The sequence below is a fragment of the Bemisia tabaci genome, chromosome 1 (assembly GCF_918797505.1).
Source record: "Bemisia tabaci chromosome 1, PGI_BMITA_v3".
Taxonomy (NCBI): domain Eukaryota; kingdom Metazoa; phylum Arthropoda; class Insecta; order Hemiptera; family Aleyrodidae; genus Bemisia; species Bemisia tabaci.
The window spans coordinates 86,018,154-86,046,152 of NC_092793.1; the positions used below are offsets into that span (position 1 = coordinate 86,018,154).

A 27,999-nucleotide genomic window follows, 5' to 3' on the forward strand; every position below is an offset into this window, starting at 1 on the left:
GTTCTGAAATCGAGATTTATCATGGAAAAGTATCCTAGATCCCACGTGTCACGCAAATCGATTGGATAGGCGCCGAGATAGCTTTTCCTAGATCAAATCTGCCGTCTGAGATGTTTATATTTTGCTTTGACGTCGAATTCGGATTTCTCGTGGCAGTATTTCTGGATTCCGCATATTACGCGAGTGCAGCCTGGAGTTACACAAAGAGTGATTTTGAAACACATTATGACAAATCCAACGTTGAACCTTTCATTGCACAAATATGGGTTCTAAGTAAACCATAATATTCTTAAAACATGAAAAAAATAATAAAAAAAACTCGTATAAATAGCAAATTTGCTCAAACTTGAACCAAATGTTGTCAAAATCTTAATTTATGAGTTTATCAATACCTGCTTGTAACATTATTGACCCCTCCCATAGATCTGTGCCAAAGCGCCGTGTTGGTCCGAGCGAAAAAATCATGTGACAATGTCTGCACCACACCGAGTAGGTACAATGTGAGGGACATGGGGGATTGGTGGGCGGACACCCCCCCCCCCTCGTGTCCTCCCAATTTCTTGCGCCGTGTATGAATTGGTGTTTTCCCTACTTCATGTATACTGCTGACACTTTTAAATGGATATTGAAACATGAAATTACCATAAATTGGTTGTCATGTAAACTGTTTGTATGATTGTAAATATCAAAGAAAAGTGGGACAATTGGACGGAGTTAAACAGAAAGGAACCAAGCCACATCGGGATCGAACCGAGAAAAAGAGGTTTAAAGTTTGGCTCCTGCGTAAGACTCAATGTAAAAGATAAACCTAAAGTGCAATTTCTGCAAAATTTGCTCGAACAAAAACTTTGAAATTTTGGCGATAGATAGTAGAGCAGTGGTTGAGTTCAAAACCACTCATAACTCAATTTTTTCCAAAATGTGGGTTGGTTCCTTTCTGCTTAACTCAGTCCAATTATATGGCGCGACACTGTCTATTTTCCATCCTTTTTGAAACAGGAGTAGTATATGAAATAATAAAACTATAGGATTTTGTCATGTGCATGCTCAAAACATTTATAATAGTTTTGGTTTAAATTATGTCTCAGATCCAAACGTTTTGGGAATTTTTTAACCACTTCGACAGCGTTCTTTCCTCCCCTTACATTGTGCGGGTGGCTCGAACTTTAACATACATGGTGTATCTGGTGCATCTGAACGCGTGCGCTTATTACGCGATGTCAGTCCACGAAGGTCTTGGCATCAACAGCTGGGTGTACAACGGCATTGGAAATGCGTAAGTAATCCTTCAGTAGCTTCCGTGGTGATTCCTTCACCGAAAGAGGGTGTTACCAGGTAACACCCTGTTTTCTGTAAGGCTCGTTGATTCAGGTAACACTGTTACCTGAACCAAAGAGCCTTACAGAAAAACGGCGGAAAACCCCCGTTTCTCTAAATGGGTACTTTTATTTTTAGAACGATAGTATTCTTCTACGGTGTAATCCCAAAGTCCCTTCCGTCCCCTCTTACTTTTTACCTAATTAGGGCACATATAAATATTTGAAACTCAGGGGTACTCCAAACTCAAAGGGAGCTACTTTCTGCCTCCTGCTTTAAAGTAGACCAATGGGCCAGGTGCAGATTTAAACATTCTGTTATCCCTCTTGACTAGAATTGCATGTAGAACACGTTTCATTTAACGAAAATTACTGACATTAACTCCTAACATAGATGCGAACGTTATTATTTTTGGACATTCATTCACAACAATGGGCCTGTTGCATGCAAGAGATACAGCCGCGCAAATAGACTTTTTAGAGGTTAAATGACACGAAAGTTACGATGGTCACATTAAAAATGTCTGAAATACACCCCTTACTGCGCAATTTGCGTTGTTAGGAACGCGCTTTTTCAAATTTCCCGCGTCTGGGGGCAGTTTTCGAATCACCGGAAACGAGCAAATGGCGGGCTCGGTGATTTCCGGAAGATGCCGAGTCGTTGTTGTTGTTGTTATATTTTCCTTCAGTTTGTTTACAAACCCAACGTGATCTCTTATAGTAGTCCATATACGTCTATGCGGTAACCAAATCGATCAACTTTTAAATACCCAACGCAATCCTTCTGCATTTCATCTCACGATATCACGAGCTCCGATTTTTAGGTTACCTATGTCGTCAGTTTTAGTTGACCGGAAATAGCCGCGAATTGCCGTTAATTGTTTCCGTTAGGAAACTGCCCCCAGACGCGGGAAATTTGAAAAAGCGCGTTCCTATTAACGCAAATTGCGCAGTATGGAGTGTATTTCAGACTTTTTTAATGTGACCATCGTAATTTTCGTGTCATTTAACCTCTAAATAGTCTATTTGCACGGCTGTTTCTCTTGCATGCAACAGGCCCATTGTAATTTATATTACTTAGTTGCGGAAAATTTCATTGAACAACAAAAGTCTATTTTGATCAAATCGCGCACTACAACGGTTTTGGCGAACTTCTTAACCGAGCAATTTTCTCTCCCTGCCTTTTGTTTTTCAAAGCCTTAACAACATTTAAAACAGCTGCACGGTAAACATGGAAAACACAGGGAAAACACGAAACACGCGAAAAAATCGATAAATTCAAACTCACAAGAGACCATTAAAAATTACATCATTAATAATTACAAAAATTCACGTGTGACCGGTGCAACACGTAGACAATCCATGCAACTTGATGCTATTGCATTGATTAGCAGAATCAGTGTGATGCATCTGTAGTGAGGGATCCTTATCAGTACCGATCACCTCCCTGCCTGCCTGCGTGCTATCTCCTCAACGACACGGCGACCGTACCCAGAGGCGAATAGATGAAATACGTCTGTGACCCCTGACTTAGCCTCACAAAACGTGGTCTCTTAGCTCCGAAAATTGATAATCAAGCTGAAACTCGGGACATTGGTACATTAGGATGCGAGGAATCCATTTCTGCCATGTCCGGAAAAAGGGCAAGTACGCGTATGTGCCCCTTCTCTGGAATGCTCCTCAATTGCTACTTCGCCGGTATGTCTACAGAGCGCGCTAATTGAACGAGACTGAAAGGGGGGAGGAGCTCGGTAAAAATGGGGGAACAAAGAGGGAACCGAGGGACCACCTTTAAAATGAAGGAAATGAGAGAGGGGGAATAACTGGGGGAGGGTGCACCAAACGCCTTATGGGCTTTTTGAAGCTTCCTCAGATCGCGTCAAAGATGTGCATCTAATGACGCGTGAAATGCATTAGGTATTGGAAACTCTTAAAAAAGGTGCATTTATTGGTACTTACAACGAGGTAAATGATAAATGGTGCTTATAACTATGAACAATAAATGGCGGGCGGGGATATAGCAAACTAAAGGCTGAGTCGTGGGCCGCAAAAGGAGGGTGGGAGCCGGGAAACCAGACTCCCTTCCAAAAATCTAACCTTGCAGAAGGACGGTGGATGGACAATCCCGTGCCATTAGCTTGGACTGTGCAAGCACGGACAGGGGTCGGAGGTGGCGACCGGGGGGATGACTAGGGAGCCAATGCCATTCCTAGCTTGAAGTGTGCAAGCACAAACCGGTATCGGAAGCGGCGACTTGGCAAGGTGAAGGGTCTATGGAGAGAAGCAAGGAGGAATCGAATAGGCACTTGGTCCGTCCGCGCTCATACGTCGCAGGAGCAGAGGCAAGCCGATCTATACGAGGAGCTGTGTGAGAGGCTCGAGGGCTACCGGCCCCGGCCGCAAACCCCATGAAGCAAAACATGAAAATCTGTTGAGGAACGCGAACCGAAACCAGACAGCGAAATCTATTGGCGAAGTATGGATACAAAATGTGGGAGTGAGAGCTTGAAAGGGGGCAAATGTGTGATGGCGCAAGGAGAGGCGAGTGAATCATAAACACAGAGCAGAAGAGCAGGCTTTGAGATCAGAGGGTCTATGGGGAATGGGAGGAGGCACTAAACGGGGCGTGAGTGCCGAAAAATCAGTGGACGCAGAAAGGGGGGGAAAAGGGGGAATTCTCTTCGTAACACTGATGGCGCAGCCTTTCGTCACGTACAGACACAGCCGTAGCAATCGACGAATAAAAAAATGTAACATTTTCTGTACTGTGCGCGACAAGAAAATTGCTGTAAACTTAGCTGACAACACCTCTTATCATTTTCTACACTGAATGTTCATGGATACTTGTGGAATACTCAAAACATAGGTTTAGTGGCTGGATATCTTATGAACATCCAAAGAATCCCTGTACATATTCTATGGATGTTAATTGGATATCCAAAGATCACGGATATTGTGCGGATATCCACAGCATAATGTGTGCGATCTGGGCTCGTTGTTCCTTTTTTGCAAAATGCAATCCGACTTATAGATAGTGCGATATTCCCAATCTCGCCGGGCTGGCGCGCCGCGCCGTGACCGTTTTTTCGGTCGCTCCATGATGGACTGAGCGGACGGTAGACTGGGTCTCAAAGCTCACTATGCACAGCGCCACCGCTACCTTACGGGAACGCGTGTTTCGCGTTGATTCCTCGCGAATAATTCATAAATTTTTGGACTTAGCGTACATTTTCCAATCTACTATCATATAAATTATATTGTAAAGATAGCATTTTTGTGACCGAAATTACGGATTTTATAAAAAGACGGAACAAAAATTATTACGATCAGCTACTTTTTTTTCTCATTTTTCTCTTGAATCCATCGATTTTAGAGGGGAATATCAAGGAGCCCTTTTAAATGGGCGCAAATTTTCCTATTAAATCGTTAATACTTAATATATTTGAGGGAAAATTACACTCGAATGTATTAAACTTTTGAAATAACACAACTCGATTTAGAGTTGACAAACTTTTATTGAGAGAAAAAGTAATCTTATAAAGGCGAACATGACTTGTATTAACTTAGCAATGGCGACGACTAAACAACGACAAGAGCACATTCTAGAAAGAAAAGTAGTTCGGTAAAGCACCGCTAGGTAGCGCCATAGGATTGTGTTGGGATTGACTGAGAAACTTTAACACACCCCCCCAATCGCAACACACAAAATAGACTTATTAACTACAAAACAAAATTTGGTAATAATCGACAAAATACATATGGACCAAAATTTAATTGACGCGCTTGCCAAAAGGAAAATTTACTTAACATGACTATCAAAATTTAATTAATGCGCTTGTCAAAATAATAATTTACTTACATTTAGAAATCGTCCAAAAGGAACTGAATTAAGTGATGCACATTCCAAGAGCGTTTCGAAAATATTCAAATTTGACTCTAGGTAAAGCCTTGGTCATCATATCTGCAATTTGTTCTGAAGTACTGATATGAGTGATTTGAATTAAGTTGTTAGCAACAAGATCTTTAATAAAATGATGGCGAACATCTATATGTTTGGAGCGATTTGTCTCCAAAGTACTAGCCATAGTGATGGCTGGCTCATTATCTTCACGAACTTTAATCTTATCAGTCTTTAAATCAACAGTATTAAGTAATTGTTTTAGAAATAAACATTCAACAAGACAAAGGGACATGGCTACATATTCGGCTTCTGCTGTGGACAGAGCAACAACTGACTGTTTTTTAGTTTTCCATGTAATTAGACAATTATTAATTTTAATGAAAAAACCTGTGACACTTTTACGATCAGTCTTATCCGGGGCGTAACTGGCATCAACATAAGTTGTTAAAATATAAGGAACTGTTTGGCCAGTTTTAGTAAATTTCAAACATAGATCTCTGGTTTTCAAAAGATACCTTAAAACATTTTTTAACTCTTTCCAATGCTGGTCAGTAAAATTACTTTGGAATTGGCTAAAGAAGGACACTGCGTAACACAAATCAGGTCTAGAACCTGTCATTAAATACATTAAGCTGCCAATGAGCTCTCGATAAGGAATATTAGAATTATGCGAATTCTCTACATTATCAAAAGATATGCCCTCAGAAATTGGAATGTGACGAGGATTACAATTCTCCATTTTGAATCTCTTCAAAATTTTGTCAATTAGACGTTTCTGAGAAAGGAAAATACAATCATTAGAGCGAACAATTTCCAAACCGAGAAAATGGATTTCTGTTTCATCGGACAAATCTTTAATCTCAAATTCCTGTTTTAACAAATTTTTGACTTTCAAAATTTCAGAACGATTATTGGAAACTAGAAGAATGTCGTCAACCCAAATAAGCAAATACATATTATCTTTAAAGTACAAACAAGGGTCTTTCTTACTTCTTTTAAAACCTATTTTTAGCAAGTACAAATTGAGACGCTCATTCCATTGTTTTGATGCACATCTTAGTCCATAGAGGGACTTTTCAAGTTCACAAACAAGATTTTTATCTTTACAATGAAGACCGTCTGGGATTTTCATGAAAACAGGCTTGGATAATTTTCCATTAAGGAACGCAGACTTAATGTCTAACTGGTGAATTTCATAATTGTTTTCAACGGCTATAGCTAATAAAACCCTAACTGTTACCATTCTCGCAACTGGAGCATAATTGTTTTCGTCTTCAGTAGACGTTTGCTGAAAACCCCTAGCAACTAAACGAGCTTTCTTAACTTCTTCACCATTAATAACTTTTCTAGCAAAAACCCATCTAGAGTCTATGACTTCCTGATTATTGTAAGGAACAAGCTTCCACGTACCATTTTTATCATGAGCTGCTAGTTCAGTTTTGATTGCGGTGGTCCAGTCTTCATCTGAGCTAATTGCTTCTTGGTAAGAATGGGGCACTTCGGAGGGTAGACAACCTGCAGTTAACGCTGCTATAAGATTCAACTCGTAGTCTTCCAGTTTCTTTGGTAGCTTTAGAACACGACTGGGTCTTTGGAGGTTAGGTGCATTGTTTATGTTTTCTTCAATGTTTACGTTTTCAGCGATGTTGGGTGGTTCACCGTTTTCATCGATTACATTTTGCGGAGGATCATCAACGTTGATTGCTGCTGCACGGACTTCTGAATTGGTTGATGCACGGATTTCTGTACTTTCATCTTCATCAATATTAATGTAAATTGGGCTTTCACATGCACTGTCTGTCAAAACATAGTTATCTGGCACTAAAATAAAGTCTCTAACAAGACTCACCTCGTTTCTGGATTCATAATAGATTCGATAACCTTTGGTTGTTTCACCATAACCGAGAAATAGACCTTTCTGACTTTTTACATCTAATTTACGGCGCTTTTGTTTTGGAACATGAGTCCAGACTTCGGAACCAAAAGGTGCAATGAGTTTGTTGACGTCAAAAGGTTTGTCGTACCAGACTTCATACGGAGTTTTCCCAGGGAGTGAGCTGGTTCCCGTTCGGTTAATCACAAAAACCGCTGTATTAGCTGCTTCAGCCCAAAATTTCTTTCCGAGTTTCTTATCAGCCATCATAGTTCTTGCTGCTTCTACTATCGTCCTCATCTCTCGCTCTACTTTACCATTTTGTTCTGGCATGTAAGCGACTGTTGACTGATATACAACTCCATTTTCTTCAAGAAATTTCTGCATGCGGTTATTGTCAAACTCTCCACCATTATCTGCCCTAACTACTTTCACTGTCTTGTTGAACTGAGTCTGACAGAGCTTAAAAAATTTAATAAAATGATCGAATACCTCATCCTTGTGCTTCAAGAAGTAGACGTAACGAAAATGAGAGTAATCATCCTTCAATACAAGCATATATCTTGATCCCGCTATTGAATGGGTTTCCATGGGACCACACAAATCGGCATGAATAAGTTCACAAATTGCATGAGTTTGGGTCTTACTTGAATAAAACGGCTGACGATGGTGCTTTCCTTCGATACAGGCTTCACAGAAATTTGTTTCTTGACTGTCTTTCCAACTAATTCCATTTAACCGCAAAATTTTCTTCACGTGTTCAAAATTTTGATGACTTAATTTCTTATGCCACCAGACTAACGTGCGTTGAGAACTTGTAGTAGCAGATAGACAACTGATCTCTACTTTACTGTAATTTATCCGAAAATTCATTTTGAAGAGTGTATCTTGACGAGTCGCAATCGCACAAACTTTTTGGGTTTTCTCTTCAATAAACCTTGCTTCATGGGCGTTTGAAATAAGGCTGAATCCTTTATCTAGTGATTTACCCTGTGAAAGTAGGTTCACTTTTAAATGTGGGATGTGGAGTACGTTGTTGATATCCATATCAACGTATCTTGTACCGTTGAAAGACTGCACTGAAACGGTACCTATTCCAATGGCTAAAATTTCAGAGCCATCACCTATCTTGATTCTTCTTTCTTCGGTAAGAGGAGTATAAGAGCTAAAATACTCACGATTTTTACACATATGTTCGGTCGCTCCACTGTCCAAGTAAAAGTTAGAGTCGGATTCCCATTCAGCCGCACATAAAAACGCTAGACTGCTTCCACCATTATCATTATCGTTGCCGGAATTTTCTGTTTTAGCACCATTTTCTTTACTTTTGCGAAATCTACAATGTTTCCACAGATGTCCATAACGATGACAGAAATTACATTGGATACCTCCTCGCTGAGGTTTCTGATCACCCGCGTCACCATTCGAACGACTGTCATTCATAGGATTTCCACTCTTTCCCGTATGGTTATCATTCCGACCGCCACGAGCTTGATTAAAACGACCACGACCACGATTATTATACGATTGTCGAGTATAACACTGATCCTTTTTGTGACCACGATTACCGCATCGAAAGCATGTCAATTTTGAAAAACTTTGTGCTACCAACGCCACAGCTTCTTCACCAGATTTCTGACGTTCTTCTTCCACAAGTAAACGCGAAGTGAGGTTATCTATTGTTTGCTCTGCTACAGGTACTGACTCCCAGGCCGAGACAAAATGTTTGAATCGATCGGGAAGCGACATCAATACTTTCGTTATCACCATTTTATCAGGAATGGCTTCTTTCCGCTGTTTTAATTCAGTGGAAAGGTTTTGAATCTTTGTTACGAATTCCATTACACTTCCGTCGAACTTAGCATTAAAAAATTGCTGCTGTAGTAGATGAACACTTACATTCGATTGGCGCTCATAAATGTTGACCAACTTGGCCCACATTTCACTCGCAGAATTGCACGATAAGATATGAGACAAAGGACCTTTCTCCATTCTAGTGACTAAAATTTCTTGGGCTCGAGCATCTTTCAACTTAAACATTTTAGCATCTTTCAATGCTTGAGTGACAGCTTCTCTAGAGGCTGCTATATCTTCCGCCGTTCCAGTTAGTACCTCTTCCGGCACTACCGGCATTTTACTTTCTCCCGTCGTAATTTCAAATAGATCTTTCGCAGTTAACACAACCCGAGTCTGGAATTTCCAGAGGTTCCAGTTCGTCTCGTCCAGCTTAAGGAACGACTGTACTAAAACTTTTGGCTGGCTTTCACTTTCCATGATCACGTTCTTTTATCACTTCTCGAACACGCGACACGGCTTCTTACAAAGAACAACTGAGACGAACGGCTTCGTAAAAACTACGCGATTTCCGTTTTCATTACGCGAGATTTTCGCAACTGAGGCCCATGACCTATTAAACTTTCGAAATAACACAACTCGATTTAGAGTTGACAAACTTTTATTGAGAGAAAAAGTAATCTTATAAAGGCGAACATGACTTGTATTAACTTAGCAATGGCGACGACTAAACAACGACAAGAGCACATTCTAGAAAGAAAAGTAGTTCGGTAAAGCACCGCTAGGTAGCGCCATAGGATTGTGTTGGGATTGACTGAGAAACTTTAACAGAATGAGCTTTTTACCTCTGTATTGAGATTTTCAGTTGTCCGAATTGTAACGTACGGTGGCTACATTTCCAACTTTCTGTCTATGCGACTCCTGTGTTTAATACGATCAGTTTGTTTTATAATGACTCGGTTAATAGTTAGGAGGTAATTTCAGTAATTTGTTTTGACGAATCGTATTCTACGTAATATTTTGTTTAAGATACACGCACTAAAATGCTAACATTCGTTCTTTGTTTACCGGTATATGTCCAGGGGTCCCCGCCGTGGGGGAGGTGACAGACCCCCCCCCCCCCTTTTATCAAATGGAAAGATCCCTCTTGTGATAACTAACTCAGAAGAACATGAAAACGAAAAAAAAATTCGCAAGCCCGATGTCATCGGCAAAAAATCCAATGTCTCCAATTTTCGGCCATTTTATTTTATACTTCAACCGGCCACCATTTTGGAACGGTTTAAGATTATGACTTCGGGTTTGCGCGAAAGTTTCACAAAAACGCCCCTTCACTTAAAGGGCACTAAGTTGACAAAAAAAAAAAAAAAAAAAAAAAAAAAAAATCATAAGCCGAAATACCCAAACTTTCCTCTTCACGGGCATAAAGCCTATATTTTACTTAAAGTATAATGTTTTCAAAGACATCCAAAATCGTGGCACTGCCTTGGGAGTTATGCATTACAACATAAAACGGGGTTTTCGGCATGTTATAGCCAAAGACCGAAATCAACAAATGTTGGACGTTTGGCCAGGCAATGTTGACAATGGCCGGCCATTTCAGCATTGTCGACTTTGGCTGGCTATTGTCAACATTATCTGATTGCGGTCATTGGCTACGGCAGATATAAATCCTCGAGTTTTTGGTTTCTTCCAAAGACATTAAACTCCACAAATATGATTAGAGCTATTGGGACCTGGAGAGTAGGTTCGGTCTGCCGAGTGTGGCAGCACTTATATGGCCCACCGAGAGGGGTTGTCTCTCTAGAAACAAGCAATATACCTAGATATTCATCATGAAAACTATTTTTCTTAAAGTCTGAATCAAGTAGTTTCTCAAAGTATGTGTTTCTCGTGGTAACGTCCAAAAATGTTAAGTAATCTCAATCGCTTGATTTTTTAATTTTTTACGTCATTCTTTACATTGAACGACCCTCCTAATTTTACTCCGCGCCCCAAGTAGCACAGTCCAACTAAAATTTTGAAATATTTAATTGCAATTTGATTTCAATAAAATTGTAATTTTTTTCCCATTAAATTTCAATATTTTTACATCATTTAGTCAATTTATGCCGATTTCAAAAAATCAGCAAAATGATAGCTCCATGTGTCAGAAATTTAAGCAATATGCAATCCAATGAACGATAGCAACTTACTTCGATTTTATTGTATTAAGTTTTGGCCTTCAGATTGGAGCTAGGCAACATACACAAAACTCAGTGGAATTGCAATATTTTTACTGTGTAATCGCTACTTATCGCAAGTTGTGCTACTTGGGGCCCAAATTGATTTTTGTGAAATTTTTTCAAAATTTCAGTATATTTTTTCTCGAAGAGTTTTCAACTTTAGGAGTAAAACTTTGCACAAAACCTTAGGTCTATTAATATGAGTAAAAAAATGTCATCAAATTGTCAGACGGTGGGTTCGATAGTAGGTTGAAATTGCACGAAGTATGACCGTGCCAACTCTCATACACATTCAAAATATGCTTTCTGATGCAGACCTTTGTTATCAGCAAGAAATTACCTAGATGAATTATTTGGTTAATAGGTATATCCGATGTTTTTATTTTGCCACAAAAACTGCAACTTCCATCGGGAAAAATCCACGGCCAGAAAATGAACAAGAATACATTTTCATGACAGTTAGTTGGCTCATGGGAGTATTTGTCTTTGCTGTTCTCATCGGTCAGGTAAGGCATCATATCAGCTGCTAACTTGATTACAAATTTTGCAAATAAAGTCAAAGAGCCGTATGCAAAAACGACATTTTTCGCCCCCCCCACTAAAACTTATTCAAACTTCGTCTATCAGTTACTAATACTGGAGCGCTTCTTTCCCCAAATTTTCAGACCCCCAAAAAATTTTGGGGGGGGCGCTAGGGGGGGTGGAAGTCAAAACCTGTGACCCTCGATATCTTTCGAACGAAACAAGATATTGAGGCCCGGTTTGGACGAAAAATCGTCTAAAATTGCATACTTTAAGATTCTAAAGGTCAAAATCCCAAAATTAAATTTTTAACTTAACTTATGTGCTTTTTTTCAGTTTTTGAGGAAAAACAATTTCTTTTAAACAGATTAAACTGAAATTTCACATTTTTTGATTTGAACCAAAACCAGTTTTTTAAATTGTTCGTCTTTTTTCGCATCCAACGAGTGGTCGTATAAGCTGGGGAACCGAACGGTTCCGGAGTTATGATCGATTGAAGTTTCCGCTCAACGCGCGCCGACCGATTTTCGCGCGCAAAAAAGTCGGATTTGACTGTTATTAAATCAGATTTAATGTTCAAACTGAGCAAAATGCATTATTAGGGACTCTTGAGGGTCGCTGAGTCCAGAAATTACAGATACTTCCAAAAAATTCACGTTTTTAAAATTACAGCTCCGTACAGGACCACTGAGCGGCCGGTCGGCGCTCAGTGGGCCTCTAAAATAGCGCTACGGAGCTGTAATTTTAAAAACGTGAATTTTTTGGAAGTATCTGTAATTTCTGGACTCAGCGACCCTCTAGAGTCCCTAATAATGCATTTTGCTCAGTTTGAACATTAAATCTGATTTAATAACAGTCAAATCCGACTTTTTTGCGCGCGAAAATCGGTCGGCGCGCGTTGAGCGGAAACTTCAATCGATCATAACTCCGGAACCGTTCGGTTCCCCAGCTTATACGACCACTCGTTGGATGCGAAAAAAGACGAACAATTTAAAAAACTGGTTTTGGTTCAAATCAAAAAATGTGAAATTTCAGTTTAATCTGTTTGAAAGAAATTGTTTTTCCTCAAAAACTGAAAAAAAGCACATAAGTTAAGTTAAAAATTTAATTTTGGGATTTTGACCTTTAGAATCTTAAAGTATGCAATTTTAGACGATTTTTCGTCCAAACCGGGCCTCAATATCTTGTTTCGTTCGAAAGATATCGGGGTGGATTTCTGTAGATTTTCATTTTGCTGTCGCCGGATGATTTCGAGGCGGTAATCTACGGAATATGTCTAACTTATTTTTTTTTACACTTCGGTAGGTCTTGGCAATCTTAAAAAATTGTTAAATCTACTTTAAATGCCGAAGCATACTTTCGGGAATTTTTTTAATAGGTAGTGCAAATGTCAACTCCGGCTAATGTCGCCAGGCTAAATTCGAACACAAGAACTGTTCTGCTGACTTTTTGGCGGAGTCCTGCACAATTTTGATGCTTTATTTAAATTGTTGAATAGATGGGGTCTACTGAAAAATTGTTAGAAAACTATTTAAAAGTCAGGGGAACGTGCACCATACATAGAAAGTTGTGTCGCTAGCTTTGGTGTCAACTCCGGCGGAGCTATTTTCGCGCATTCCGGAGCAAATAGCTGATAGTGCGCGCGCAGGGTAGCCATCGTGATTGTGTTTTTTCAAGAGTTGGAGGTCCCGGGCTATCGGAAACACTGCTTTGATAAACATAAGTAAACCTTTTCTGCATCAAATATTTAGATTCCTAAAAATGGTAATTTGAAACTGTCAACTCCATTTATGTTAAAATTTCATACTGGGGAAGTGGCGCCAGTGATATAATTCAGTATATGATGTACCTGCACGATCGAACCTCAAAACAATCGGTTTTGTTTGCATTCTGCATCGTGGACACTTTCTTTCCCGCGAAAAACACTCAAATGTCAACTCCGGCCGCGTCAACTCCGACCTTGTCAACTCCGGCCCAATGACGTTTAACGTTATTAAGCTGAACTTTATTCGACATTCGTGTAATATTTTTGTTCAATTGTTTGTTCCAGTTCATTAGATTTCAGTCTTTAGTTAAATATTCGTTATTTTTTCAAAAAACTTTGTCTTATAATTTCACCTATGTCAACTCCGGCCCAATGACGTTTAACATTGTAAAACATAGCTCTTACTTGACATTCGTGTAATATTTTTGTTCAATTGTTTGTCCCAGTTCATTAGAGTTCAGTCTTTAGTAAAATATTTGTTATTTTTTCAAATAACTTTATTTTGTAATTTCATTTCTGTCAACTCCAACCTTATCGATTCCGGACCAATGGCGTTTAATGTTGTAAAACTGAGCTTTATTTGACATTCGTGTAATATTTGTGTTCAATTGTTTGTTCCAGTTCATTAGATTTCAGTCTTTAGTTGAACATTCGTTATTTTTTCAAATAACTTTGTTTTGTAATTTCGTCTATGTCAACTCCGACCTTGTCGACTCCGGCCCAATGACGTTTAACGTTGTAAAACTGAGCTTTATTTGACATTTGTGTAATATTTTTGTTCAATTGTTTGTTCCAGTTCATCAGATTTTAGTCTTTAGTTAAATATTCGTTATTTTTTCAAATAACTTCGTTTAGTAATTTCATCCATGTCAACTCCGTACTACCTGTCAACTCCGGCCATCGGTGAAAAAACGACTGTAAAGACTAATTTTTTAAGAATCAAATCGATTTTATGAGAAGATTAGTTTAATTAAGGGTATCATTGAGAGTTTTAATGCATTTTCAGTATCTTCGATTGGTTTTTTTTTCTTAGGAGGATTAAAATAAAAGTGTGTTTTTCAGAATATTAAGCCTTTTCCGTACTGAAATTCCAAAAATGACCATTTGTAAGTCATTTTAAAGTATTATCCTCATCATTTTTTTATTCACTTGACTTCTCTTACTTGAAAAAGCAATAAAAAACCTTAAGTTGAAGGAAAGAAGCCTTGCAAGTACTAAATACAGGATGTGAAATGAGACTGGCTGGAGTTGACAAAGTAGACTTTTTCCGTTCACTTACTAGCAAAAAAAAAAAAATTGGCCCTACAGAAGTTGACCCCTCCACTTAAATATGATTCTACATAGTATACTACTTCTAAAAAATGCTTTGTGGATTACCTACTGTAAAATTTTTTTTGAAGGAAAAAACATTCCCAAAATGAAAATCTACAGAAATCCACCCATCGAGGGTCACAGGTTTTGACTTCCACCCCCCCTAGCGCCCCCCCAAATTTTTTGGGGGTCTGAAAATTTGGGGAAAGAAGCGCTTCAGTATTAGTAACTGATAGACGAAGTTTGAATAAGTTTTAGTGGGGGGGGGGGCGAAAAATGTCGTTTTTGCATACGGCTCTTTTAGTGTAGGTACTTGTTTGGCAAATTACCTACTTCATCCAAAGCTCATCAGCCACCTGCTAAGAAGGTAGGTCAATAGTTGACACAAGGGTGATAACTGTTGCTGCCTTCGTCTGTAAGGAAATATTGAATCCCCAAAAATAAAAATTTCTTTCTGTCACCAATTGGTTAGAGAGGGGCCTCGTTGGCATTGTCATGGTAATAGGTATAGTGGTCTGAGTGAATAAGATGAATCTCATGATATACTCTTCCCATCACAGCATTCAGTAAGACCATGTTTTCTTCGTGACTAATCTTGGAAAGCTTTTGCCTCTTACCGTTGCTTGTTTACATCCAAGAAGACATCACCTGGGGATGCGAGTGACAATTCTTTCACTAGTCTGTACTGTTCAATCACTAAGTCAACTTAATGTCCCTAAATCAAAGATCTTTGACAATGAGTATTAGCTCGAATTTGGTTTTCTCCGAGTCTCTTTGCTTTTGCGTCAGAAGTTGTTAGAAACACCATTCGGCTAGTCCATGTCTAACTATGTCTTTCATGAAAGGTATATACTCGTTCTATTTTCTTAGCTTGATGATTACATCAAAACAGTAGGTTTACTTTTGCTCCCGAATAGGTATGGAGAGTGAGTGCGTCCATTCCTCTTCTACTTTTATGTATTAAAACTTTATGTAAACATCAAATAGTGAGGCCTGCTATGTTATGGACCTATACCAGTGGTGTAGCTTCCGACTGTTGGATAATGTGTCATAAATTTGCGGTGTTGTTGGATGTTGTGTTACTGAAGTATTCCATCTTCACCTAGTGAGTACTTTTCAGGCTTATCTTCTAGCATACAGGGTGTTCGAAAAGTCCCCTCCCCCCTCTAACTTTTGACCTAATTGAGGTAGAGATTTGAAACTTGGAGGGTGATTCTAGATCAAAGGGAGCTACTTTTTGACCCCCCCCAAAAATTTCTGGGCCCCCCCCCCCCTTGGGGGGGTTACGGACCCTAACTTTTTTTTTTCAAATGGGAAACCACTCTTTGTGATACCTCGTTCAAAAGAGCATAAAAAAAGAACATTTCTCGCGCAAACCCGAAGTCATTATCTCAAACCGTTTCAAAATGGCGGCCGGTCAAAGTTCAAAATGGCCGATAATTGGCACCTCTGCTATTTGCACATGGATTTGCTTGAAACCGGTATCAGAGGGTATTTTGGCACGAGAAAAACGAATTTGACGTTAGATTTTTTAAAAAAAAACCCTAATTTTTCAAAATGGCCGCCGCTTTAGGCTCAAAGTGGCCGAAAATTTGACAAACTCGATTTCTTGCCAATGGATGCACCTGAAATTCGATATATGGGGGTATTTTGACCCAAGAAGAACGAATTTGACGTTAGATTTTTAAACAAACCCTAATTTTTCAAAATGGCCGCCGATTCAAGTTCAAAACGGTCAACAATTGGCAACCTCGACTTTTTGCCGATGGATTCGCTTGAAACTCAGCTTATCGTTTTCCTCCTACCCAGATACCCCCAAACACCGAGTTTCAGGTGAATCCATCGGCAAAAAGTCGAGGTTGCCGATTGTTGACCGTTTTGAACTTTAATCGGCGGCTATTTTGAAAAATTAGGGTTTGTTTAAAAATCTAACGTTGAATTCGTTCTTCTCGGGTCAAAATACCCCCATATATCGAATTTCAGGTGAATCCATTGGCAAGAAATCGAGTTTGTCAAATTTTCGGCCACTTTGAGCATAAAGCGGCGGCCATTTTGAAAAATTAGGGTTTTTTTTAAAAATATAACGTCAAATTCGTTTTTCTCGTGCCAAAATACCCTCTGATACCGAGTTTCAAGCAAATCCATGTGCAAATAGCAGAGGTGCCAATTATCGGCCATTTTGAACTTTGACCGGCCGCCATTTTGAAACGGTTTGAGATAATGACTTCGGGTTTGCGCAAAAAATTTTCTTTTTTTATGCTTTTTCGAACGAGGTATCACAAAGGGAGTCTTCCCATTTGAAAAAAAAAGTTAGGGTCCGTTACCCCCCCCCCCCAAGGGGGGCCCAAAAATTTTGGGGGGGGGGTCAAAAAGTAGCTCCCTTTGATCTAGGAACACCCTCCCAAGTTTCAAATCTCTACCTCAATTAGGTCAAAAGTTAGAGGGGGGGAGGGGACTTTTCGAACACCCTGTGTAATTACCCCAGTGAAACGGTGCCCTTTGAAATTCATTGAGCGTTACGTCTATGTATGGCTCGCATACCTACCTACCTAGTTCCTAATGGCATACCTACATGTAATCGGGTACACGCCACTCGGGTGCACACTCCATAGATTCTAATATAGAGATTTTGCATACATCTGGAGACAAAAAAGATTTTGCATAAATCTGGAGACAAAAAATGCATAAAAGTTCTGGGAAAATTCGAAATAGCGAAAGCAGTAAATAGAAACGCTGGGCTTATGAACATTCAAACCGAAATTGATTCGGCCCAGAACTCTCTCTTCAGTAAATGTTGTGAACTGCTCTCCCGTGGAGGATAAACCTATCTCGCATTTATCCCCCATCACTCACCGTATCCTTCTGTGTACCAAATCTCCTCTCAGTTATGTTCCTTTATACGCCCAAGTCACCGGTGGTATGTCATGATTCTGACCGTTGTAAAGTTTTCTGTTGTTATTATGAATTGTTATAATTTATTGTTTACCAATGTTATACTGACTTGACGCTCTGATTACCTATCGCTAAAAGCCGAAAACCTTCAGCTTATTTATAAACACAATTTTTTAAAATAAAATAAAAGTGAACATGACACCTTGCTCCTTACTCAAACTAACATACAGCCAAAAAGTTCAAAGCGAGGTTCAACTGGAGTCAAAAATTTTCAGCTCCAATGAGTACCAGTAGAAAACTGAGGGGGTTAAGACGAGTGTTTAGCTCAGGCAGTTTGCATTGAAATATTGCGTTGAGGTGAGGCCGAGAGATCTCAAATTTTGGGTCCTCTTATATAGGTACCTACCTCATGAGTGGATCACACTCGTCAGTAAGCCCCACTGAACATCTCGCAAAATCCAAGACGGCATCAAAGTACTAGTTTTGTACTGCAACTGCAAGCAGGGCCGGATTTACCTACTTGCCGGCCGCCCATGGGCCGCCTGTATTTTGCCGCCCCCTTCTCATTCGTTTTGAAACATCAATAAAAACCATCGAGTGAACGTGCCGGAAAGGGAGGGGTGCAGAAGACGCGTTTACTTAATCGTTTTGGATACATTTTTTGCGAAAGCCCTATCAACACTACTAAAGCAAAATTTCACAGAGCTTTGCGCGAAAGTTAAGTTCCGTAAACCTATCTCTATGTGGACAAGGTCCTCCGTTTTTAAGAAATGAACCAAAAAATTATGAAAGAACACACGTAAATGTGGTTTAATCATTTTAACTTCCACCGCTGCGCCGCGCTGATCGCACTGTGATTGGCGCAATGCGTGAAGTATTTCTGCGATCTTGTAGGCGCTATACGTTTCACGCCAACCGCTCCTGACCGCACTGTGTTTGGCGCAATGGGTGAAGTATTTATGCAGTCTTGTAGGCGCTAATATGTGTTACATGCCGATCGCCGCGCCGAGGGCTTGTCTTTTTCATCTCAAGTCCTCGTCATCATTCCTCTCTGCGTTGAGCTCCAGGCCAAATTGCGTGTTTAGTTCCTCTCTTCACTCTACTAATTATTAGAGATGCTATTTCTTGTATCACCGACAAAAGACACAATTAGAAATTACTATACTCTCGGGAAATAGAAATATCGTCCCCTTTTCTCATTGATAATTTTTTTTCTGAATCCGATTTTTTTTATACCTACATTTAAAAAAATTGCATTTGCGGCCGCCATGGGCCGCGGCCCATGTGGCCACCCCCTTAATCCGACCCTGACTGCAAGACCGTGGCGTGAACTTTTAGGCAAGGGTGTTGTTGGCCCCTCTCAACCCCCCTTCCCTCCCCGAGGGAAGGTTGCGGGGGGACTTCCTAGAATACGAGGGTCATCCAAAAAGTAAGGTTCCCTACCTTGTATCTTCGGAACGAAAAGAGATGAATCAAATCGGTAAAAATGTACGTACATATTAGACATACTCTCAGCTTTAAAACAAGCTCAAGTTGAAAATGAAAATCGGTCGAGAAATTTGCGAGAAAACTCAATTTTACTGAGATGACCTCCTGTCGCCGCGTGCCCACCTCCGAGGTGAGGATGCGCGGAGAGTCGCTTACTTCAGACTCGGCTTATCGCCTCTAAACATCAAATCAAAAATGAATTTGAAAGATTTCATTAATTAGGCCTTACCTTACATTTTGAGATAGTCTCGGCATCTTTTTTGACATTTCTGGTATATCATTACCTACAGCAGCTTTTTCATGCCTTCCGCGTGGAGGGTCTCGTCTTGGCTCCAAAACCAGTCAGTCAGCGCTCTGCACCTCTAAATCGGTTGGATATCGCTTTCCACAGTGGGAGTTTTTCATCTCAGGAATAGACGAAAGTCACCTGAGGCTAAATAAAGAGAGTACGGAGGATTGGGGAAAAATTTTACCACGAAAAGCAACTGATTTGGATGTGCAGATCGCTGGCAATGACTGGTTTTGGAGCCGAGACGAGACCCTCCACGCGGAAGGCAGGAAAAAGCTGCTGTAATGATACCAGAAATGTCAAAAAAGATGCCGAGGCTATCTCAAAATGTAAGGTAAGGCCTAATTAATGAAATATTTTGAATTCATTTATGATTTGATGTTTAGAGGCGATAAGCCGAGTCTGAAGTAAGGCGACTCTCCGCGCATCCTGACCTCGGAGGTGGGCACGCGGCGACAGGAGGTCGTCTCAGTAAAATTGAGTTTTCTTGCGAATCCCTCAACCGATTTTCAAAAACTTGAGCTTGTTTTAAAGCTTAGAGTATGTATGATATGTACAATGTTACCGATTTAATTTATCCCTTTTCGTTCGGAAGATACAAGGTAGGGAACCTTACTTTTTGGATGACCCTCGTATTTCGAATTTTGAGAGAGCATTTTTTTCTCTTTTTCGTTTTCTCCCGTCCTTATTCTCTTTCGACTTTTCGGTGTCCTCCTCCCATCAGCGCCTGGGGCAACCGCTCCGATCTCATAGGACGCCCCACATCCCCGACTGTGAGACGGCATGTTTTTTACTGGTACCCATTTTTAGAGCTCAAAATTTTTGAACATTTTGGCTTTGTTTTCCCCGGAAAATAGTGCTGGCCCAGCATTATATTATCACCTTGTTTCACAGTTCGGGCCACGTTTCTAGGGGTTTCTTCTCCTTTTTTCTTGATTGTACGGAAAATGGTCAACAAAATCACATTTGAAGGGAGCAGCTAATAAACTGCTGTGTCACAGGATTAAATGAAGTTTTGGAACCTTTAACATAGGATTTATAGTTGTAAATTGTACGCTCTTTTCAATGAGCTTAGCCGTTTTTTTCTCAGATAATCGTGGCTGGAGATATGAACCAAAGTTTCTCCCAAAATCAGCAAAAGTGCGCCTTTTTTCAGCTAATTTTCGAAGATAACGTTATTTTCACGACCCACATATTAAGCTAGGAAAAACAAGGGAAGGTGATTTTGGTTGGAAATTACTCGCTCTTTTCGCTGATTTTTTTTTTTTTTTTTTTTTTCTGTAGGATTAACCGTTGAGGAGATATTTGTACAAATCTGATCATGGATTTTCTCAATTCTGAAAAATTCAAAATGGCGGCGCCCTGAGCACCAGACCATTTTCCTGAAGTTAATATGGGCATTTTCGGACTTCTTTAGCATAGGAATCGAAAAAAATTGGTTTGGTTCGAAGGACAAACTAAAACCCGAAATTTGTTCTGCGGTGTGTGATGGGAAGAAAGAACGGTGCACTGTTGGGTTTGTGTACGTTTGGAGATTGACGTCAGAGCTTTCGAGTTTCATTGACTGCAGTAGCATCTACGCGGCTTGGCCTCTGATCTCGAATGCTCGATCTTCTCTCCGGAGTATAAAAGCTCATCAGTGTGCTGTATCGAGAGAGTGCCCAACCTACTGATTCAGTTCAAGCTCGAATGATCAGTTGGTCCCCGTTCTCCCTACGTGCATTCATGGGGCGATTCCTTCAGCTTGACGGGATTCTCGTCTAGTAAGCTGCCTACGGGGAATCGTGGGTCCCTCCCCCTTCCCTGCGTCGGAGAGCTTTCTGGTATCTTCACTTTAAGTACAACGTATGTAAAACGTACATCATGGGGTTTTATCCTTTCCATTCTGAGCACTATCCATATATCATGACAGGTGTTATCAATGACAGTAAAAACGACAGCCAAAATTCACTCGCGTACTGGGGGTACTGGGGGATCAGGGGGCGAAGCTCCCGGCTAGCGGCGCAATCGAGCGCGATATTTTGAAAAAATTTTACGTCTCACAATAAAAGGTTTTGAAAAAAAAATTTTTGCGTCTCACAATAAAATGGAATTTTGAGTTATTAGGACTTCCCCTTGAGACAAAAAAATTTCGCGCTAAGTGCACGTAGCTTAACATAACAAAGTGACAATAAAAGTTCTTAGAAATTTAAAGAATAAAATACGGCGCAAAAGTGAGTTACACTCTAAATGAAAAAAAAACTTAACATGGATTAAATTTCAAGGAGCCTTAATCACATTGATTGAGTTACAAAGGAATTTGGTCCTGGCTCCATTCAAAGGTTTAGTAAAAAGGTCTGCAGGATTTTCTTTACCTGGCACAAATTTTAAATTGACCTTCCCCTTTTCACTCATATCCTGAATATAATAGTATTTTAAGTCGACATGCTTTGTCTTTTCGGAAACTTCCCATGTCTTACTCATAGAAATTGCTGTCTCGTTGTCAGAAAATAATGAGCATGGTTCGGGGGCATACCTTTCCATGCCTAATTCGAACAAGATTTGTGACGCCCATCTTATCTCTTTAACAGCTTCATAAATAGCGTAATATTCAGCCACTGCTGTGGAGTCAGCTACACAAGTTTGTTTTCTGGCTAACCAGATTATAGGACCTTTACCTAGGGTGGCTACAACGCCAGAAATTGATTTTCTATCAAGTTTGTTATTTCCTAGATCTGAATCAGAAAAAAATTTAACAGGCTCATCATTCTTGACGTATTTTAATACAAAATCTCTTGAAAATTTTAGATACCTTAAAATGTGTTTAATGTCCAGCCAATCGTCTGTTGTTGGATTTTCACATTTTTGGCTTACCTTGCACACCGCAAAGCTTATGTCTGGTCTCGTTGATTGAGAGAGATGCAACAAGGAACCAACAGCCTGACGATATAATGTTTTATTGCAATTTTCTGATCCATTATTTCCATTCATTCTATTGGCTTCTAAAGGATAACATTTGCCTTTACAATCTGACATTCCAAAAGTTTTCAACAGTTGATCAATGTATTGACTTTGATCGAACGTTACAGTGTTATGTTCAGTCCTTATTCTTACAGAAAGGAAGTTTGTCAGTTCTCCCATTGCTCTAAATTGGATTTCGCCATCGAGTGCGCCTTTTAGCCAAGCAATCTTAACTTTAGTTCCAGTTATTCCCAGATCATCGACATAAATAAATACAACCAGGTTCTTATCAACATTAACATAAACACAAGGGTCTTTCTTAAGTCGTTTCATTTTTAAACCTATCAGAATGTCATCTAAAAAATTGTGCCATTCCTTTGCGCCTTGACGGAGCCCATAAATGGCTTTGCGTAATCTGCACACTTTATTTTCTTTATCATCTTCATACATAGGTGGTTGTTCCATGTACAATTCTTCGGAGAGATTGCCATTTAGGTAAGCAGCCATTACATCGAGATACTCCCTATCCGATTCGAGTGGTACTGATAACGCAATTAACAGTCTAATGGTTTTCTTTTTAACGACAGGTGCATAAGTATCATTAAAATCTATACCAGGGATTTAAGAAAATCCTCGTGCAACTAACCTAGCTCTAAAGCGAGGAGCACTTCCATCAAGTGCAGTTTTACGTTTCAATACCCATTTACAACTAATGACATTCTTCCCCTTAGGTCTATCAACAATTTCATAAGTGTTTTTATTTAACAAATTTTGTATTTCTTCATCCATAGCATGCTTCCACTTGGGCGCATCTATGCTATTCATAGCTTCAGTTACATTTTTGGGTTCTAAATGACATTCCATAAACTTATGATTATTGTCATGACTGATAAGTGCACTCACACAGCCACAAGGACAATTTTTGGTTTTGCGACTTCTCTCCGATCTCCTGATTGGCTGTGGGGAGGGTTCAGAAAGTGAATCAGGGTTAAGTTCAGTATGAATCTCACTGTCATCATCATCCTCACTCAATTGTTCAAATTTCACCTCAGAATTTGAATCATCCTCATCATAGTTTGTAGATTGATTATTATCATTATTGTTTGTTGATTGTTCATTATTTATTGTTACAAAATCATTATCTTCATCCATATCTTCTAACCTAACAATTCTATTTGTTCTTTTCGGGGCATTTAGTTTAAGAGGAAAAACATTTTCACAAAAGGTAATATTGTGAGCAATTTTAATTTTTCGCTCATTTGGCAACCATATTCTGTACCCTTTGGTATTCTTTTCGTAACCTAGAAAAATACATTCTACAGCTCTGGATTGCAGCTTTGACCCAAGAACGTGCATCCATGCTTGACAACCAAAAACCTTTAAAAAATCATAGTCTGCGGAACTAAGTTTCTTATATAGCCATAACTCATTTGGTGTTTTGAAATCAATGGATCGAGAGGACATAAATTTCTAGCATGCACGACAGTATTCACTGCTTCAGCCAAAAATTCATTTGGCATTCCAGATTCAATCAAGCAACACCTAACAGCGTTAAGAATAGTTCTATTGATGCGTTCTGCTATTCCGTTTTGTGGGGGACAATAAGGAACAGTCTTCCTATGGATAATACCTTTCAATTTCAGATAATTATCAAATTCATGGCTTACATATTCTCCGCCGTTATTTGATTGAATACTTTTAATTTTTGAATCGTGCAGCAGTTCAACCTCCCTCTGATATTCTATAAATGCATTGAACGTTTCACTCTTCCTTTTGAGAAACTTAACAGTCAGATGCCTGGAATAGTCATCTACAAAGGTGATAATATATTGAGTCTTCCCAAGTGATAAGGGTAATTTACCTAGTAAATCAGTGTGTATCAGTTCCAGGGGTTTTGCAGTTTTTCTCTCACTATGTTTGGGGAAACCTTTCTTTGTCATCTTGCCTTGAATACACACATCACAATTGGTCATTTTACCTTGAGATTTAAGAACACTTATTCTTTCCACATTCTTAACGTTTAGGTGAGCAAGTCTCTGGTGCCACATTCCAACACTTCTTAATGCAGTACCATCTTTAATCTCAGGGGTTGAATTACTAGCACTGATTACATTATCTGTTGACAAATTTGCATTGTTCTTAACCTTAAGTCTGTATAAACCATCAATCAGGGGTACAGTAAAAACATGTTCATCATTCAAATAAGCTTTAGCTGTTTCACGATCTAATATTACCTTCATACCTTTCTCACTCAATTCAACCGTTGACATGAGATTAAAATTGAAATCAGGAACGTACAGTGCGTCCGTCACTGCCAATTCGTTCCCTCCACACTCTGAGTTAGCACTCAAATCTACCGTTCCATAACCTTTCACCTCAGCGGAGCCTTTCCCCATGGAAATTTCACCCTCACACATTTTCAGGTTAGAAAACATGCTCTTATCATTACAAATATGGTCTGTGGCAGCACAATCTACTATCCATTCAGTTGAACATATTTTAGGAGATGCTAACGCGCATGAGATACACGCAAACTTTTTCTTACTGTTTTTATCGCAGTTATCCCTTCTTTTGGAGCCGTCTTGTGACGAGTAAGTTTCAACGTCGGGATTTTTAGCACTAGTGGTACAATCATTGGCCCAATGACCCATTTCTTTACATCTGTAACATTTAATTTGAGGACAAAATTTGGAAATATGACCTGACTCACCACAAACATAACATTTGCCGTCACCTGCATTTCGTTGATTTCTTTTAGTGGCGTTCCCACTGGAATTCTGTCTACGATTTCCACCACGCTTGTTCACCAAAGCCACCGTCTCGTCAGATTTGCGTTGCTCGTTCCCTTCCTCCTGTAGTCTGGACGGACTTCACCAACCTTACAGTCAAGTTTTCTTCTTTCCCCAGTTGCTCGATCAAGGTTTCGTATTTCTTCAGCGGAAGCCCCAGAAGAATGATTCCTGCCAGTTGCCTATCCGTTAAGTCCCAGCCAGAAGATTTCGCGTGTTGATACTGGCACTGGACGCGTGCGACATATTCATGGATTTCTTCGGAGTCATTAAAGGACATAGTGAAGAGAGAGCGTAAGTGTCTCAAGCCTCGCAGAAAGCTTACCTTCGTATGGATTTCTGCTTAAACATTCCAGGCATTTTTCGCCAACGTACAATCAGGTATATCGCTGAGATAACTATCGCTTACGTTCTTGTACAGGAAAGCGATAGCTTTCCGGTTCAGCCGTTGCTGGTCAAGGTTGAGATCAGCAAGTTCCAGGTCATCACCGAAGCCTGGTTCAATGGCGCACCACACATTTGCTTGAATGAGTTCGGCCTTTGCCCGAAGAACCCATGCGAAATAGTTTTTGTGAGTTATACGCGGTATGTTGCTTTTATATTCCGTATCATTATCCGCCATCGTATCGTTCAAGCACAATCTGTTTCAATCCGACAATCGACACAATTTAACTCTGTTTCAATCCGACAATCGACACAATCCACGCACGAGGCACGAGGTAGTCCCGGCACTTTTAGGCTCAATCACAATCAATCACAATCTAGACTTTCGTTCGCGTACATTACACATTATATCCCGATCATCGCAGAAAGAGGTTAAAACGTAACTGGGCACCCATAACCTGTAGGTTTCCTAGAGGAAAAAACGGGTGAAAGAACTTGAGAATTAGTCTAGCTTCGAGACGACAGGTTTATTCGACATGAAAGCGTACAGCGGTAGTTGATGAACGAACGGTAACATGGCGAGAGAGAGTGAGTAAGAGTACACAGTTGACAAAGAGAGCGTCTAGCTTGGAGACGACAGGTTTATTCGACATGAAAGCGTACAGCGGTAGTTGATGAACGAACGGTTTCATGGCGAGAGAGAGTGAGTAAGAGTACACAGTTGACAAAGAGAGCCCACAGAGGGCAGCACTGTACGGCAATAGGGTTCCAACAAAAAATGACAGCCAAAATTCACTCGCGTACTGGGGGTACTGGAAGCTCCCGGCTAGCGGCGCAATCGAGCGCAGTGAGCTGCAGCAGCTAGTCTTCTTATTAATTTTCAACAATACGTAATTCACATTTCATTATCAAGCAGCGCCGTTTGTAGAAAATTAACGCGACGGCGGCGTTCCATTGACGAGATACATAAATGGAAAGTTATCATGAGTGGGTAACACATTGATTCATTGTAAAAAGATACACACGAAAAAGATTGTCGGTTCATTTTTTACGAACGGCGGTGCATTATAATGAAATGTGAATTACTGTTGAAGATTAATAATAAGATAACACCGATTTATGAAAAAACTTGCGTTAGATTTATAGAATCAATAAAGTAATTTGTTTTGTTCCTTAAAGAGGAAGAGCAATAACAATACCTATACGGAATTTATACCACACTTTACGGGCGTAGCTTTGGCAATCAGAGCCGTTATTCCCCTCCAACGGTTAAACGGTTTCATAATTTGAAAAAAGAGAAGTAAAAAGATTGTGCGTCGCACGGTAACGAGCAGAATTCCGATCTACTGAGGTTCGGTGCAAGACGCAGTATTTGGGGATATTCCCGTGAAATGCGCGTGATAGTTCAAATAATATCGAAATTTCTCGTAGCACACAGCATTGTCGGCGAAGCACTGAAATCTATATTATACAGCTACAAGCAAAATTTTGGAAGCACTATTTCTGACGAACTGCCGGACCGATAAGGATGATTTTTACATATATGTCATCTGTAGTACATGTAGATGTGCAAAATATCATGAAACCCCGAACTTCTAATGTTGTAGAGCTTTTAAAGCTCATGTCACTTAAGTCCACTGTTAATAGCGTGAGAGATATGTCGTTTCCGCTAGGAACGTCAAGGTGTGGGATTCTACCTGAGTGACTCGAATAAACAATAAAACAATGGAAAAGCTCGTGAAGGGCTCCTCATTCGAAGAGTTGAGGAACGGTGCATCGCTCAGGGTTCAAGGTTCAAGGTCCAAGGTATAAGGTTTTTACTCAATTTTTCCTCAGTCTTCCGGCTTCGATTTGTGGCATTGGTCAATTTACTTGATTGCTGAATTTCTATTAATATTTACAGTAAGTAGATAAACAGCAGGTACAAAGTGAGAAGGCAGGCGCTGCGTCGCGTCGGAACGGACCAAATATTATTGACTCTTAATGGTCGAAATTTGATTTTTTTTTTTTAAATTAAGTATTTACTTAAAAATAACATAAAAAATGGAAATTTCTCCAGTAAATGGACTGTGAAATTATGTACATCCAGCTATTCCTCATCATTTACAAATCTGAGTGTTACGTCAACAATTTTGAAATCGATGCAGCTCGAACACAAAATGGTGTATTAAAATGGAAGAACATTTTTGCCCATGCATATGCGTATAAGGCCCGCGAAGCGGGCCCGAGGGCACGAGGCGCCCTCCCGGGGGTTGGGCCGCGTAGCGGTCAGGGGGCAGGGCCCCCTAGTATTCAGTAATGCAGTAATTCAGTAATGACTTTCAGATTGGTACTTTTCTGTGCCGCACTCATTTTCTGTGACACATTTTTCACAACATTTCTTCTGCGTTTTAGGTTTGATCCGCAACGGCGTTCCACAGATACTGTTCAAGAAAAATGCATGTAAAGCGCTAAAAAAATTATTTTTTAGATGCAAGAAATTATATTAAAAATTAGGTACTGGGAAAGCT

General features: G+C 39.9%; 1 protein-coding gene across 1 annotated transcript in view; it reads left to right on the top strand.

Moving 5' to 3' along the window:
- Positions 1–1,088: 1,088 nt before the first annotated feature.
- LOC140223731 (cyclic nucleotide-gated channel beta-1-like) overlaps positions 1,089–27,999 on the top strand; it is a gene marked incomplete at its 5' end in the record, with an annotated part of 51,421 nt that continues 24,510 nt past the window's right edge. The window contains 2 exon segments of the mRNA XM_072306332.1: positions 1,089–1,276; positions 11,474–11,615. Coding sequence (XP_072162433.1) covers positions 1,089–1,276; positions 11,474–11,615 — 330 coding nt within the window.